This window comes from Dermacentor albipictus, chromosome 1 (genome assembly GCF_038994185.2).
Source record: "Dermacentor albipictus isolate Rhodes 1998 colony chromosome 1, USDA_Dalb.pri_finalv2, whole genome shotgun sequence".
NCBI classification, from domain to species: domain Eukaryota; kingdom Metazoa; phylum Arthropoda; class Arachnida; order Ixodida; family Ixodidae; genus Dermacentor; species Dermacentor albipictus.
Genome location: NC_091821.1, coordinates 399,600,954 through 399,618,650, shown reverse-complemented (window position 1 = coordinate 399,618,650; position 17,697 = coordinate 399,600,954). Strand labels below are relative to the sequence as shown.

At 46.5% G+C, this 17,697-nt stretch overlaps 1 protein-coding gene across 2 annotated transcripts; it reads left to right on the top strand.

Moving 5' to 3' along the window:
* Nucleotides 1-137: 137 nt before the first annotated feature.
* dock (SH2/SH3 adaptor protein dock) lies at nt 138-17,143 on the top strand. Of its 2 annotated transcripts, XM_065452500.1 has the most exons (5): nt 141-491; nt 579-1,051; nt 2,909-3,133; nt 4,211-4,408; nt 12,091-17,143. In XM_065452500.1, exons 1-5 carry the CDS (start codon nt 473-475, stop codon nt 12,289-12,291), a joined length of 1,116 nt encoding a protein of 371 aa, XP_065308572.1. In that variant the 5' UTR covers nt 141-472; the 3' UTR covers nt 12,292-17,143. The 2 variants fall into 2 exon arrangements, with proteins under 2 accessions (XP_065308571.1, XP_065308572.1); XM_065452499.1 differs by having other exon boundaries at nt 138-1,051.
* The last annotated feature ends 554 nt before the right edge of the window (nt 17,144-17,697 follow it).

The following is a 17,697-nucleotide window of genomic DNA, read 5'->3' as shown; positions in this document are numbered from 1 at the left end:
CTAAATTCACAGTAAAAATTGAGGAAATGAAAGCGCAGCTACAGAGTCGCTTGGGCAAACATTTATAGATAGCTTGCACAGGGCCAAGACTAACTATGAAGCAATTTCAATTATTGCCTCCGAGACGGTTACTTTCTTTGCTGTCGTGAGGGGCCGTAGCAATCGCGTCTTCTTTGTACCTTTCTCCCATGGTTTCTCCGCACGTTTCCCGCGGTTGGCTTGGCTTGCTCGACTTCCATTTCCCGTATTTGTCTAGGAAGCACTGTAGGTCTCGCACGGCTCTCGTGCTCTCCCGCGAATTCCCGTCTGGGCGCCGTAGGAGAGTTGTTGCCTCCTCCGCTTCCCGGAGTGTCATGAATCTCAGTGATGGTTAGGACTAAGATGCGACTAAAATCGGTGCTTTTAGGCTAGTATTTATTACCTTATCAACAATTGCGCCCATTCCCGGCGGGGGCCCGCATCGCGCCCGAAGATGTCGAACTCCAAGTCCGGTGAGCAGTGCATGTGGACCACCACAGGGATGGTGGTGACGGCGGCCGTCATTGATCCCTCCCGCGATGCTGGTGTGGTCGTCCCAGGGAAGGCCGGTAACGAGGAGACGTACGTGGTGGCCAAGTACGACTACGTGGCCCAGGGCAGCCAGGAGCTGAGCCTGCGCAAGCACGAGCGCCTGGTGCTGCTGGACGACAGCAAGCACTGGTGGAAGGTGCAGAACGCGCAGCGCCAGGCCGGCTTCGTGCCGTCCAACTACGTGAAGCGCGAGAAACCGTCGCTCTTCGACAGCATCCGGCGCCGGGTGCGCAAGCGCAGCGAGGCCAAGCTGTCGCCGGCCTCGTCGCCCGTGGCCGCAGACGAGCCGGGCGGCGGCGGCGGGGGCCCGGCCGAGGCCTGCGGCACGGCGCTGGTCCGTTACAACTATGAGGCCAAGCAGGCCGACGAGATCTCGCTCGTTAAAGGCGGTCGCGTGCTCGTCATGGAGAAGTCCAGCGACGGCTGGTGGAAGGGCGAGCACTGCGGCCGCCTAGGATGGTTCCCATCAAACTACGTCCAGGTGCGCTTTCCCAGGCTCCCGAGTAGGGATGTCAGTGGCCTTGTTACGTTTCCTCTTCATTTGTGCACCGTTATGGGACTGGTTTCATCTGGGGTCGCAAAGTGGAACGGACGTCCCAATTCTCAATCTCGTCGGCATACCTGCTCGTGTCACCCACATCTAGAGCTTCGCTTGCAAGATGTTAACAAATGCTTGGGTGGTCTCGTTCTCCTGTAGTTCATGGGCAGGTCTAGTAAAGCATGTCTTGGATGGTCGCAGCGCCACTCAATTTGACAGTACCGCACCAACATGTTTCCTCTGACAGTGGAATGCTGTAACACCGTAATTTCGTAAATATGTTTGTGTGATTAGACAAACATGATAGGAATGGTTTGAAACATCATCAGCTGGTACACTCTGCCTTCCTTTCCTTGTGGTCAATGCAAGCTTGGTTTCTGTAGTGCAACAACCATTAGAGTGCACTGCAGCCATCCAAGACACCTCTGTATTGTGGGACAGTATAGGACTTCTTAAATAAGTCTACTGATGCCTCATGCTTGTGTGTTCCCATTAACAGTAGACTGCACCGTACCTTTGGTCAAGCGTAATGTTCCACACCTGTAATTTTGTTATATTTTGTTTCATGTTTCACATACTGTCTGTTGACCGCAAGCAAGTGCCTACCATTCTTCAACTAAATTCTAACTAGATGGCAGGATGAATTAAAATGCACAATGCCATTGCCGTCTACTTAATCTGAAACTTACTTGGTGATCTACTTACTGCTTTGGGTTGATAAGAAAAACGAGTCTTCGACCCATTTTCTCTTTCTGAACCCATGGGTCTTCGTGCCATTTTTGTAACCATTTGGGCAATGAGACTAGCCCAGATCAAAATTTTGAGTGATGTTTCATAAGTGCCCTTGCATGGCATCAGTGCACATGTTTCAAGCAGTGCAAAAAAGCAAATGGGCCACAGTAGGATGCTTTGGTCAAAATACATTTACACATGCAATGGAAGCTGTGAATCGTATTGGGCTTGTATGCAACATGCACAATTTAATTAATTCTCAACATTTTAGTAACTTTTGCATGAATACAGTTAAACCACAACCCAGTTCTCTGTTTACATTTTGTGCCACCTGTACAATGACAGTAGGCAATAGCTATGGCATTGCGCAGCTGAACTCGAGGTCGTGGGTTCGACTCTGGCCACAGCAGCTGTATTTCAACGGGGGCGGGGTGCATGAATGCCTGTGTACTTATAGTGAATTCTACTATTCATTTTTGAGCCCTCCAGATCGCTCTGGCGGCGTGCGTTACATTTGGCTGGTCAAAATTGAGTGCGCAGTACACATTTGGCTGGTTCTTTCAGTGTGCTCGGAGGTACTGTTACCTTCGACCTGGGAGTGCAGCTGCAATCTGGCGGAGTTCCGGTCATGTGGCTCCTGCAGCTTTTATCGATAGTGTGGCGTCTGTGATGGCAGCTTGCGTGTTGATGCCAAGGAACATGTGCATATTGTTTGTTAACAACAGAAGTGCTGATGCATTTCCTCTTCCGGCCTATGATTGATCTGAGAGTGGCTGCATGGTCCGCTTGGCCGCACTTTCGCTGGCTCTGATCAAGAACGGGCTCTGCATCATTGCAGTTGGAGTCGGTGCGTGGTAGCGACTGTCCGAATGTGCCATTAGAGTTGGGTGCTTGTTAAAAGAGCCCGATGTGGTCAAAATTAATTTGGAGATCCCTGCTACAGGGTGCCTCATTATCATAATGCGGTTTTAGCGCGTAAAACCCCAGAATTTAATTTTTTTAGAGAAGGTATTGCAGCACGCAGTCCTGCCTGCCTTGCAGAGCAAAACAACTGTTGGTGCATTTCAGGAGGAAGCGTCCAGCCCAGATGAGGCGGCCACACCAACTGATGGGCCTGTGGTGCTGGAGACGGTGGTAGCTCTGTACAGCTTTGCCTCGCAAAATGAGGAAGAGCTCAGCTTTACCAAGGGCGAGCAGCTCGAGGTGATAGAGAAGCCAGAGAACGACCCTGACTGGTGGAAAGCACGCAACCAGTCAGGTGACACTGGTCTGGTGCCCAAAAACTATGTGCAGGTAGGTGCAATCACGATGCCTTGTGACAATGTCCTCTGCATTCATTCTTATTTGTACATTTGAATGCCTCTGCCATGGAACTACCTTTTCCTATCTGGGCTTGTATGTCCCAGTTATTTTATGATCTGTAATGTATACTTATGTGAAGGAACAAAAAAGAAAAATTACCAGTGTGTGTGTGTGTGTGTGTGTGTGTGGGTGTGGGTGTGCATGTGTGTTTATTTAGTGAAGTAGTTTGCTACTGATAATGTCATATTTTATAATGAAGGCGTAAGGCTGCACCCATCCACTTTGTCTTCATGCAACACACCACCAACGTTGTACCTATAACTGTTGAGCAGGCCAAGCATCACAAGAAATGTTTTCTTTCTCTTTGTTTTAACAAAGCATTTTTTAATGTGAATCTAGCCAGGGACGTCACAAAATATCACTTCCTACTCCAGCCTTGAAGGTTACAAGAGCCAAAATGGAGCCAAACTATCTAATTTTTGCCTCTGGTAGATCCTATGCCTATGTGGAAGCATAACAGAACTGTTGCTGTGTGCAGTGCTTTGGCACACAACTTGATCTCAGATTCATGTCGCCAAACTACACAGCAGTTCTGCACTCGCTAGACCAGATGTGAAGGTTGTTCCAAAAGTTCTTGGCCTCAACCAGCTCCAAACAGTAGATCTAAGGGAGTATTTGCTCCATTATCAACCTAGTACCCTCAAATGACCACAACTTGTGCAGCGTTTCTTCATTTATTTGATCCCCCCAGTAAGAAAGAGTGAAACTGTTGTCATTGGAAAAGTGTGCCACTGAGTTGTCTTTTCATCTTGGGGAAAAAGTCGTTTCAAGTAGTCTTTTGTGCAATGTGTATGCTGCATCTTCATTCGTGTTCTGTCTTTTGTTTTTCTTTTTTTTTGCAGCTGATGCTTTGAAGTTGTGATCCATACTGATTGTCTTTCATTTGAGCTTTTCACATATTAAACCTCCTCATGGTCGTTAGCTTTTCTTTGGGTATTTATCTTGGATAGTGGAGGAATAATTGCAGTGACGTAGCGGGCACTGAACAAGCTATGGCATTCTTCCCAGGTGGTGGTGGCGACTCCAGCGTCGGCATCGACCACACCCAAGCCTTCAACACCTGTGCCGCAGCCAGCCATAGCGCCACGGCCTGAGCTGCATGCCAAGGAGTGGTACTTTGGCAGCATCTCTCGCTCCCAGTGTGACCAGGTGCTCAATGACCATGCGGTCGATGGGGACTTCCTCATACGGGACAGCGAGACAAATGTAAGACTTGAGGCTTTGTTGATGAACAGTGTTAATGGTGATAGACAATTAAGGGGAGACGCACCTTTAAAAAACGTTTTTTAAGTATTCGTACTGGAGATTTGAAAATCCATCCACTTGTATGGAATCATAAGCACATCTCAAATATGTCATTAGTCTCTGTGTAGCCATTATAGTTCTTGAGTTATGTCATACAGAGTGGCAAACTAGAATAATTTTGTGGGCACTTGTATGCTTCGGTGAGAGAAATGCCACAAAAAAACAAGGAATTCTGCATCCCACTGACGTGGGATTGCTTATGGCACCTGAGCCGGCGGTCGCTGCATGGAGTGCCACGCACCGGGCCGTAATTGAGCGATCGTCTGGGAATACGCATTCCTTGCTTCAAAAACACTGGTTTTGGTCCCACCCGACTGGCATCACATGCAGATTCGACGCCAGACGTAGATTTGAGCGAAGGGGCCAGAATCTCGATAGACTGCCTTCGGGTATACGAGATATGATCACTTCCACGCTCAGCACCGGATGCATCGGTGCCTATGGGATACAGCGTGCGCTGGAACAATGCTGCTGCCCGTGTGGAGCGCTGTTGCTTTGCGTCCTGTGCTGAGTTACGCAAAATCTCGCAAAAGTGATCATATCTCCAAAGGCAATTTACCAAGAATATTGCTCCACGGCAGTGCTGCCACTGCTGATTGACACATGTGGCGCGCTTTGTACTGTCGGCAACGCAGTTCTATATCCTCGCAAGCTTGCCAAAGTAGGCTAACAGAATTTTGACAGTAATCTTTTATTCTGCGATGCATTGCCTATCTGTGTTGTCTCATTTCGCAACAACGAAATTTTTGCAAAAGAGAATTTTTTTGTCTTCCCCGCTGATTTCATTTTGCGAGGTCCATCTGTACGACGTGGTTATGAGGGCATGCGGCCAACACGTTGCTAGACGTGGTAAATGCAAGAATAAACGCTACAAAAGCACAACTAGGCACAAAGTGTTCCGGCGTTCACATACGGTTTTCACTTATGACACTAATGATGACTAAATGCACTAATGACACTAAATACGGCAATACCGTATTTATTCGAATCTAGGCTGATAGTTTTTTTTTTTTCAAATAATCATATTCCAAACTCTAGGGTCGGCTTAGATTCGAGGATTTAAAAATGCTGAAGGTGCTGCAACAAGGATGGAAATGCTGCGCCATTTGCACCATCTTGTGCCAACATGCACCAAAAAACTTAATTTCAAATGAAGTTGCCAAATTTAGCATGACGTACATGTTCAGTGGCGACCACCTAGTCATAGAGATGTGTTGGCTAGCGCTTAGCCCTGCAATCCAAGCCTAAGCAAACATTTCAGCAGCGTGTCTTTGGAGTGTGGGCGTGTTTGGTGGCATAATTGTAACTAGGCCAGAAAGAAACAAAAACCATTTTGTGCTATATAATTCATTATATATGTTTTATAAAGGTGTTACGCATTTGCATGCACGCGAACCAGCTAAAGATGATTTGAACTGCTGCTCATTTCATAGGGTAGTCACGAAGGAAAGCTGCACTAAATGAATGAGGCCGTACAGTTTGCTCAGCGTGTAGCTCATCAGTTTTGTTATACATTTTAGCACTCGCTTTTGCACTCTATTGGTACAACTGTGTCGATTAATAGGCAAATGCTGTGCGTGTGACATCCCAAATCTATTTCACACGTGTGCCAGGTCTGGTCGCCGGGATGATACTGCGGCATGCCGACAAACAACCCGCTTGCTTTCATTAAACATCTTTGTCACAAATACCCAGTGGCAGCCACAATAGTCACTCAGATTTGCACTTGAGCTATTACACTATTTTCTTTCCAACCGCAGCACACAAAATCAGGCTCTTGCCACCACAGAATGCAAGCCAAGGATGTAATGCTTCCTATTAAGTCAACCTTTGCGCCAAATTGTGGTCGTAATGAAATGTTAAACGAAACCGCAAAATTCCGAAGTTGTGTTCACAGCAACAACGTTCACGATGCAACTTTCACAGATTGAGTCCAAAAATTTTAATCAACCAACATTCAGCGTATGAAATATTTGTTGCTGTTTTACATTGGCTTTATTGCACCTTAATCGAGCTTATTAAAAATATTGGTTGACAACGCAGACTGGAAAGCTGGTGAACATTTTTATAGGCAGCTCAGCCGGCAGCTTGACTGACTTCATGCGGTCCATCTCGCTGCTGTCGCAGCAGCTGAACTCCATCGTTTCGGCCATTTCTGATTTCCTGCCTCCAACCTTACCATCACTGGCTGCCTCGGAATTACGAGAGTTCCATGGATTTCAGAGCGAGCCCATTCTGTGGGTGCAAGCAGCCAACATGCTCGGTGCTTGCCATGTCTGGCGTGACAACACAATATGACTGGTTGCAGCAGGGTGGCTTTGAGCTGATGCCAACTATAAAGGTCACAAGTACCGGTCCTGGGCAGAAGGGACTGCAGCTTTGACAACTGTTTCCGCTTGCGCACATATGCCTACAATGAGCCCAACCAGCACTGCTCCATGGCCAGAGTTTCTGCAGTGCGCCACCTTGACGCAGCAGTGGTGCCCAGCAACGCTGATACGGAGAGGTCCGTAGGCTGCCCCACCACAGACACCGGCGCACCGGGTGTGGCCATTGGCTCCACACCAGGTGCATGATGACCACCGCTCCCTTGTTGTCCCACCCCAGGCTGCGCATCACGAACCAGCACCAGAGGCTCCACCACAGCTCATAAACATGCAACAGACCACCGCTGCTACTTTGACATGGCAATTTACGCCATCTGAGCTGCACTGATGAAAACCCTGCGAAGCTTGAAAACAGGATTATCTCGCTGCTGCAGCTGCACCTGGAAAGGTTTTGGCAAATTGCTTTGCTATCTGCCCTGCTGTAGACACTGGATGTGGGCCATTTTTTCCGCCACTGGTCTCGAACTCTGTGTCGGCATCCAGTGCTATATCATCACTTTCACCCAAGCTGCCCATGAATCACAGCTGGGAGATGTTTGATCCATCACCGGCACCGTTGTGACGAGGAGTGCAGTGGTTGAGCAGAGGATTTCACTGTTTGCATGACGTGTCAGTATGGTCAGCCACTGTACCGTGTACAAGATCTCCTGCTGTGCTTTGCTAAATGTGATGAGATAATCATCGGCAAGACATGCGACCCAAGCGCAACACTGTGCTGACCCCCAGAGAAGCTGGTTGCACACAGGACAGCCTTAAAGAGCCCTCACCAGGCCCCATAGCAAATTTTGGTTATACGCTGCAAGTTATACGCTGGCGTCCTCTAGGGAGCATTCTGCTCTCTGCTCATTAATAGCAGATACAGAATTATTTCAGTGCTGCGAACCCATGATTTCAGCAGGCAGGCTCCACTGCATAGCGAGACTCCCTCTCCACTCGCCCCGTCTAGCCTTCGCAAGCGAAATTCCTTCCCTGCATTCTCCCATACCAGACCTCGAGGACCACATGACACATATGTCGCGGGCCCCACCTTCACTTTTTTTCTCTTCTCTCTTTTTTTTCTTTCTTTCTTTTTTTCCTCTGGCGATGCGCATTTCTGCTGACGGCGTCGTGTGCGAGCTGTTGTCTCGTTCACACAGCACACGATTTTGCGTGCTGTGCACAAGTAAACATGACAAGCTGTATAATTCAGTGCTAAACGAATACTGAGGCAGAACAAGCGGATCGCAGGGTGTGATCACGCGCTGGAACGCAGTAGAAAAAAGGCATAGTTTCGGTACCTGCACACGTGACCGCACGACCTTGGGAACAAGCGGACGAAGCGGAAGTACGTCTCTCTTGTTTCGGTGCAAAGTAAAGCAAAAAACACGCAGACGTTTCGTTTGTGTGTTTTATTATTTCTCTAAACTTCACTTCGTCAATTCAAGCAACACATCATACAAATAACAGATGCGTACCTTGAATAATTCTCGAAGTCACATGTCACCATGAGCGACGTCACACTGCAAACTCTAGTACGTAGGCGCAGGGACGTGACTATGTCATCCTCCGGCTTGGAGCAGCGTGGCTGATTGTAATGAAGAGAAAGGCACACTTATGCTTGTATGCTTGGACTGCGGGTGCGGACAGAGAGAAGAGGAGGTAGAAGTAAACCAGGCACTCTGGCGGACAGCCGATTGTCTGCTTGTCTGTTACAATCTCTTTACTGTTTCCAAGAATATCGTAGAGCTTTTTCTTGGCAAGGGATGTGAAATACTAGCCAACATGCAATGACCAGTATGTCACTTCAAGTTTATTCTGAGGTATTCTGCTATCTTAAATGAAAGTCGCCAAGAATTAAAATTTACCAGAGGGTACAACACGAATGCCGTTCACCGTACCTTTATGGGTGTTGTTCATGGTGCACTGTAAATATTTCTCATTAATTGTGCATGAATATGTTTTATTAGCTAAGTTTAACTATTTAATTAACCAGTAAGATGTCAATGAAAAGCTGTGGATGACTTTGATAAATAACCGATAACAGCGTTTAAAACAACCTAGAATTCAAAAATACTTTCCTTAACAAGAACGAAAGCCAGCGAAATAAAGTTAGAAAAAAAAGGGCTGTGACTGTGACAACGCTTCTATGCCCCAAATATTGCACCAATCTTTACGCAAGCCTCATCAATTTGAGACACTGTTAACGAGCTATTGCACCTTTTTCTCGCTGCATCAGCAGTTTTTGGCGCGCATTTTCAGTCCTCATTGAACGTGAAGTAGCACAATTGTGTAATGGTTCCCTTTCCAGACCATTACGAGACCATGGTCCAGGTTTCCACATTCGCAGTGTATGTACACAAGGTACTAGACAACGTTTATGTCTAAGACCATATACATTACTGGTGTGGGGACGTGTTGTCGCAAGGATTAAAAGAAAAAAAATCCCTGAATTTTTCTTGTTTTTAACATGAAAGTGTTTTATGCCGGGGTCCACGATGAACTTCCTGTAATGATTGTGAAGTGTGTGGCGAATGTGTGAAATATGAATTCTTGACTGGGATGGTGCCGCCATCTAGGACTGGTGAACCAAAGTATTGCATCATGACACTAACGAGCGCCGACAGAAAGCTCTTTGGCAGTCTCAGTGCAGCGTAGGCTCCGACGCAGGATTCTGATGAGGGGATGCAGTTTCTGCACATGGTTTTTCTTTCGCGTCGGAATAGCATGTGACGCCACGTCACCTACGGAGTGCGACTTCAACAGTCATCAGCAGTGCTTGCACGCCGCCTACTGCTTCACTTGCCGTGGCACCAACTAAGAAAACTGCTGTGCTAAGTGGTGCAGAAAGGCAACAATGTCAACGGGCGAATCTCGCTTTCGTTCGGCGAAAGACACACTAGCGTGAAGCAGAATGCCTTCGCGCATTCAGTGCGCACACTGTGAACTCTGCTACTCGCATTCCTGAAGCTGAGCGCGTCGCAACTCAATTGGCTGCCCAAGGCACTACGGAGCCGGACCAAAAATTATCGTACCTTCGCCGATGCAACTTGGCAGCTGGACGCCGCTCGCCACCAGGAAGCTGCGTGCCAAGCAACAGTGTTGCCAACTTGCAAATGGTGTACCTTTCACTGCAGCGGGTCATGAGTTCATGAAGCAATTTACTAACTACCAGTTTGGTTTCACTTGTACGGTTTGCAAATACCTGTGGTTTATGGCGGACTTGCGCAGTGCTCTGGCGCATGCAATGCAGTGTCTCCAGGGGATGTTTCCCGGTGGCGAGTCGTTCGACAACCTTCGCTTGTGTGACAATTGTCGAGGATCCTTGTTCAATGGTAGGGTGCCGCCAGTGGCTACTTGCAACTTAATTCTTCAAGTACAATAAATATGCAGCAGCTTCTGTGAAGACACGTTTTTACTTTAGTGTTCTACTTATTCCTGGGAAAGAGGGTTCAACCATATTCTTTTTTTCTTTGTAGGAAAAAAAGAACGGCAGAAAACCTAGGTTGCTATATAAGCTGTTGTCGGCCATTTCTCAACTTATTTCACAACCTTTGCATTGGCACCTTAGTGAATAAGTAAGGGAATACATGTTAGTTCTTAAAAAATTAAATACAAGTTGCCTGTTCGTAATGAAAAAAAAAAAAGCTCTGCAAACATCAGCATAAGCTTATAGACATATGGTGGATGCAATTCATAGGAAGCTCTCGCTTATCTTTTTCTTGGCCATATTTAATTTGCAAATCCAATATATAACTTAATGGTGGTTTCTGAGAAGCCATTATGGGTTTCCTTTGCAGCTTCATGCTACAGTTGTGTGGATGACAATTTTTCCCCGTCTTGAATTTTGCTCACCTTGCAGTATTCCACAGAACTGATCTATCGTAACCTAGTAGTGTTCTGCAAAGTGAAATAAAGAACACCTTTTCTTCATATGCCTGTATTTCATTCATATTGACTTTCATCAAGCTGCTCCAAAACAGACAATCCATGCTCCAAACCTGCTTCAAAGTGCCAAATTTGCTGCTGCCAGAGCTGCTCCAAAACTTCTTTGGCCACTTCCATCCCTGGGCACAGAACTAAATATTAGGGAAGCGGGCGCTGCAGCAGGTTGAGCAGGCGGTGCGTCACTGTCCCCAGGGCCGATATAACTTATAGCTATTCCAATCTGTTTTTATGCCTATATGGGCATGGCCCGAGTCATTTTGACCTGGCAGATTTGGAATAAAAAGTCGCAGTTTTGTACAAAAGGCGAAGCATCAATTGCGATAGCAAGTTAGCAGACAGCTATACGAAGTAAGGAAGGTAGCTTTACCAGCAGTGTAAACTTGTATACATTCGCTTACTAAATGAATAAGCGTGGTGTCACGCAGGCACAAGCAAATAAGAACAAATTTCACTCGATGACTGCAGACACTCGCTGTCACAATACTAGCCTGAGGAAGCATGGCAGCAGCAGCAGGCAAAGTGACCTTTGTGTTGCCTATCTCTTCAACGCAGAGTGAATGGCAAGAGAGACTGTATGTGAAGCTATCAGCACTCGCACTTTGTCCCCATCGCAGATTACATTCAAAATAGGGCCGGTGTGGCCGCACCATATGCAGCAGCTGCTGGAGTAAAATGCCACCTCTCCCAGGTGCCTTGCGCACAGTGGAAGATAGCATGCTTCATGCACACGTTCCTCCCTTGTGCGCATGAGATTGAGCCGCCATCGACAGCTCACCCTCGCATGCTTTCACTTGCACTTACAGCATACAGCGACGATGTTATCGCCCCTGGACTTCATACAGAAGACCACGGCGACGCCAACTGCAGAAATGCATTTGGAGTGTCCATATAATTGCTGTCACAATAAAAATAGATTGGAATAGTTCTACCTCATACCCGCCCAAGGTTGATCTGCTCTAAGCTGCCCCAAAATGCAATTTTGTCTGCTCCAAACTGCTCCAAAAAGCAATTTTACTTGCCCCACCCCTGCTCATGGATAAAGAAAAGATTCAGAAATAAATTGCCTACTGCAGACGAAATAGTTGCTCACCAAAATGTCCGCAAAGGGTTGAAGCTGTCATGACTGCAAAGCGTCAAGCTGTCTGATGCTGTATAGGTAAACCTTGCATGGTGTTAACAGAAAATATTGAACACTATGTAGTGCCATGGTTTGCTTTATGTGCCATTCCATCATTAGGTTCTGCTTTAGCTTTGTGACTTCATTTCTCACAGGTTGGCGATCTCTCTGTGTCCCTCAAGGCACCGCAACGCAACAAGCACTTCCGCGTCCATGTGGAGGATGGTGTGTACTGCATTGGTCAGCGGAGGTTCTCCAATTTGGACGATCTTGTGGAGCACTACAAACGGGCACCTATCTACACCAGCCCCAAGGGGGACAAGATGTATCTGGTGCGGCCCTTTCGCAAACCCTGACCCCGGTGGCTGACGCTGCCAATCTTTTCTACGAGGCCAATCATGGCCCCAGTTTGTACGCGTCTCTCCTACTTACTAGTCAGTGCCGTCGTGCTTGTCCGCCATTGTAAGGTCTCTTAGGCCTGGCCCACTCAGGCTGTGCTGTGCTCAACGTCTTGAGGAGTTGCGCGCTGCTGGTAGGATGAAGAAGCTTGCACCTTTGCTGTTAAGTGCAGGGAGAGGCAGGGGCTAGCCATGCATCGCTGGCAGATCTAGAACTGCAGAATAGGTTGCAGGATAGCCATTTCGAAGAATGGGTTGCTGCACTGATGTGTCCCATGCGCCGTAGCAAAGCCTGGACCCACTGCAGGAGCTCCGAGCAGTGTAATGTCATCGCACTGCTCCTGTGTAGTGCAGACACTGCTTCTTAGCATGGTATTTTACAAATCTAAGACAACAGTACAGGTTGTACAAGCAAGTTGGAAAGTAGGTTTCTGAACTGCTTTAGTTGGTCTCGGGCACTGGAAGAAAAAATACGGAGGTCTTGTTATAAGGCGAACTGGTCCGGTTGTAGAAGTTCTTACGTGGTTTCATCCACTACTCTACGCAGAACAGCCTTGGCTGGTCTTGACCACTGCAAGAAAAAGATCTCTTTCATCTGCTTTGTTGTAGCAGTTACGCAGGTAATGACACATCAGGAGTATGCAGAGAACAAGCATGCATGCCACAGCACAGGTAGTCCTGAGCATTGCTATGTGGATGTACAGTCAACAGCAAAAGTTTACGGGATGCGGATGTGAATTCCTGCGCTGTGAAAGCATAACACTTCGCATTTAATGAATCACTGTGTAGGTGGCGAAGGCTATTACATGCTGGAACATTTGATTCGAGGCTGTGTGGCCACACTTCGCGAGAATTCAGCTTCTTGGCAGATCCTGCGTACCGTAAACTTTTGCGGTTGACTGTACGTACTGCATTTCCATTGCAGAACGGAGCTGAACAAATTGAGTACTTGAGCATGTGGCTTTTAGATGGTTTTTAAGATGTCTCGTAACTCTCATAGTACTGATGCTGGTATCAAGCTTCCAGAAATTAGGTAGCAGCACTATGGTGAATGTAAAGGGCCCCTCACCAGGTTTGGGCATTGCATACAGACACTTGTTGTGTGTAGAGATCGTGTGGTGATGATGATTATGCCTGCAAATTAATAATCCTCGACCATACTAGAGAAAAAACACGAGTGATGCACCGGCAGTGGCAAAACACAAGACGCAGCTGCCGCATGGCAGCTTTCCCATGCCGTGGGAGGGATTGGTTATGGACTAATTGTTTGCAGCTTGCCATGTGCTGCGGATGGAGGAGACCAATGAGAGCGGCCCCTGTAACAACGCTGCATGGGCTCACAGTATCAATAAATGAAAAGAATAATGCTCTGCCTAAATAGATAGAATACATTTGAGCATAGGCTGCCTAGAAGCGAGGCATGCATTCGTATTGAATGACTGCAAATTACTCAGCAAAGGTCATTTACTTTGTACATTCACTTGGGAACTCTACGCAACAAATGCTGGTCTCCTGCAGAAAAATTATTGCAAGCAGTTACCCTTTGCTTTGTCTCTTCCTCGGAAGTCCAAAGCGTTGTTCAGAATCTTGAATATTCTAACAAAAACAAATACTCAACAATTTCGAATGGTGAATTCTTGAATCTAACCAAATAGCAAGCACCATTCAATAGGCATTCGAAATTTCGAGTGTTCGCACACCTCATGTCATATAAATCAGCTAATAATGTCTTAAATGTGAATCAACAGGAAACAGGTTTACAATTGAAGGATACCTGTGATATACAGAATGCACAGATCCACCTCTGAAAATGTACCACGCAGCGAGAAAGAAAAGATATGGGAGATGCCAGGGTGGACAGAAGTGGAGCAGGTCAACTCTTGGCCTTGATATGGGAGAAGGCAGGAGAGGGACATTATTTGCAGGAACTGGCACTCTGGTCGAGGCAACTGCATGCAGTGAGGGTCTCCCATACCTTACTATGTTTCTTTGCTTCTATACCGCCTAGTACTGAACCTTGCTATAGAAGGCTCGCCATAAAGCCCTTTATAACTCCTAGTGTATAACTAAAATTTTCGATGCAGTCTGGTGAAGGGTCACTTTAAGGTCACGTGAGAAGTGCAATTAATCAATTTTAAATGTCTCGGGGTATTTGTTGCTTTCTGAATGAGCTTGTGCTGCTGGCAACCTTGCACACTGTCACATGATGATGTGGCAAATACAGTGCAGCCTTGGTTTGCTTGAGAGAGAATACCCTCACAACACAACAGCAGAACTAATGTACCAATAAGCAGGAATACCTTTGGCATTCAGAATAATTTTTTGATTGAGCACTTTTCTTATCAGAGCCTGCGTGCAGCCAGCTGAAAAACGGAACAAATGCATTGCATTTCATGGACACTGAACTAACCTTTATCCCATGTTTGACAGCAGGATGTTTTCGTATGTCTCTCCTGCCTGATAAATGACATAGGCATTGAGTGTTTCTTGACCTCCTCATGTCTCCTGACAATCGTGCACTATGAGGGAGAAACTCTAAAATCTGTAAACCTCCCTCAACACTTTTCTACATATGCAGGCACTTTGTACCATGGCAAGTAGACTTTGTCAAGACCAGTGCATGAAGTGTTTTATACGTATTGCTGCCTCTGGATTTCTGTCAAAGTTCTGTATACCGTAAGCCTGTGCAGTCACCCATACTTGCCCAGGTATGTATAATACAATTGCAAATCAGAAGTGGCATTTGGCATACTGAAATCCCATGCATTAACAAAAGTAAGTTGTCATAATGTGACCTGATGACCATGCATACAGCAACCTCAGGCACAAGCTTAGAAAAGCTGAAACTGGCATGCACAAATGCTAGTAGATGGGCACGTGTAAGCTGTTCATTGTCTACAGTCTGTCCTTAGCTGCTACCAAATGCCTGCGAGCAACAAGGCCCAACGTGGGCCCTTGCCCTGCTGCTGCTGTTGCACCACTTTGCACCCCAGTTGAGTTGACAAATCTACTTGAGGTTGTGTGGGGTTGCCTTTTTTCCCCCATACCTTTGAATCCTGGTAGTTGAGCGTGGTGCTTCAAATAAAAACAAATGTCGTATTCCTAGCATCATTTCAGGTGTGCCCTGAAAACCACTTTTAAACAGGAAATTACAAGGAAAAGATTGTGTGGTAAAAGAATTTGTGCAAATGCAGTATCTTGCACCTGTTGCTTAGTAATAGACCATTTGCTGTACATTGATGGCAGGCAGTGATATCCTGCTGTTATTCTGTGACAAGGAAATTTCTCATGCCTGCACTTGAAGGCATAAGTCAACTCTGTATCTTGCAATAATATGCTACAGACCAGATTTTTTAAGGTGCTTTCTGCTTGTCAACACTGTTGGCGCTGAATTATGATGGTGTCAGTTTACAGACTATATTTACAGTTCGTCATATTTAAACCTTGCAAATGCAGCACACTTGCAAGTTATAGTCACTGCACTTCGTGGTAACTCACTTTCCGAGTTGCGCTGCTGACACCCTTACAAAGGGGCACCTAACACCATGAAATCATGTTAGGTAGGTATATATCCTCTCAACGCTGTGTATTCTTTCTTTATTTCTCATATAAAGGTTGATCTTTAATGGAAAAAATCAAGGCTAAGCTTTGCTTTTTGTATTGAGTGCCAAAACCACGGCACCGGTGATGTTACATCGTGGACTTTACCGTGTTTCCTTGTTTCGGTTGCCGAAAGCTGCCAAGTTGCGCCTTTACTTGGTACTTTTGAATGCTGTCCAGATCCATGACATCATGGTGAGCTGGTGCAGAGATCTCAAGGTGGCATCTCTGCCACTCTTCCATTGCTTTCTGCCTTACTGAACCTCTGTTCTTGCCAAGGCTGGCTTACTCAATCTTCCGGAAGTGTAACTCTGGTAGTTAACCAGTCTAGGTTAATTGTTCCAGCATTAGGCCCAAAGTGTTTCTCTCATGAAGTAATTATGGTGCATGTATTAGAACAGGCCTACTTTATTCTACTTTATCATATCTATGTTCACGGTGTGTGGCCGTGGGTTCTGATGGTGCCATGATGTCGGTAGCCCTTGCTGCTGTGCTTGGGTATGAAGCAGCCCTGGGTCAACTGTTGAGGTTAGCCATATTGCAGGTGTTTTCAACATTGTTTTCTTGTGTTCTCAGTGCACAATCTACCACACACTTCGGGAATTCATCTCTTTAATACCACGAGAAAAAGTTCAGGAAATAAAGAATTGGATACTAAGTGGCTTGTTGATAGGTGAAGAAAGCACGTGTAACTGTGGTTGCCTCTATTTAGTGCTATAGAAACCTGCCAGGAGCAGTGCAGTAGCGGCAGCATGGTGATGTGTCGGTCTGTCCCCAGTTTCACGCTCAGTGTTGCAGTGGTGGCATTACGTGAGCACAGCCGGAGCAGGCCAGTCGGGGAGATCTGTGTTCCCCTCCCCACTCTTCCCCTCCCCAACCCCCTCTGCTGCGGCAGCCTGAACATTCCACACAAAGGTCCCACAGGCTGCCAAAGGTGCAGTGTGTGCAGCTAGAGGCCTCCCGCTGCCTATCTTATCTGCCTGCTCGTCTATACACCACGAGGCAGCGTTCAAGGGTGAGGCAAACACACAAAGCTCTCTTAAAATGCTCTAACTGCATTTACGAGGCTGTCTTAATTTATTTGACGGATTGTATGATGGGGCTGCGTGACATGGTATTGATGAGCAAAGCATGTGAATGAGTAACATTTATTTTGCTCTGTGTGACTTGAAAGGGTTTGATGACTCTGAATAAAAAGTACAAGCCTCTGTGTAATGTGTGTGGTGTGTCCTTTTTCCTTAATTTCACACCTAAATGCAGGCAACAGCTAGCATCACATAACTGTTCCCAGTTAGTACACCTGTGGCAAGTGCAGTAGAGTCAAACTGTGAATTTTTAACAGCAGTAGTGAAAATTTTTAGAAGACCACATGTGGAAGCCAGTTTATGGGGTTTACTAGATGCTTTGCCAGTATAGGTGGTGTCCTAATCCACTTCCTGTAGGGTGGTGCTCTCTGAATTTAAAATGCTGATCTTAGAGGCAATGCTTTCGCTAGCTGAATGCCGTGGAAGCAATTTTGGGAGCTGGAAAAGTGTCGCAGGCTCCTGGTTTTGGACACCACCTATTGAAAGTTGAGCAATAACCTGCCTATGTGAGCCTGTAGAACTAATGCTAATTACTTATATACATTGTTTGCTCTTAGCTTCTAAATCTTAGAAATTCCTAGCACGGTTCACTGGTCACGATTCTCCATCTCCAAAGCAGCAGCAAAGTGACGTCTGCTGTCTTGGCTAAGCTGTCCAGTCTGTAAAAATTGGACAAGGA

Bases quoted from the DNA above. Each gene is read 5' to 3' on its own strand.
- dock (XM_065452499.1), top strand. From the start codon at position 473: ATGTCGAACTCCAAGTCCGGTGAGCAGTGCATGTGGACCACCACAGGG. The intron at 3,134-4,210 runs GTAGGTGCAATC...CATTCTTCCCAG, and splicing joins TGCCCAAAAACTATGTGCAG to GTGGTGGTGGCGACTCCAGC. The intron at 4,409-12,090 runs GTAAGACTTGAG...CATTTCTCACAG, and splicing joins TACGGGACAGCGAGACAAAT to GTTGGCGATCTCTCTGTGTC.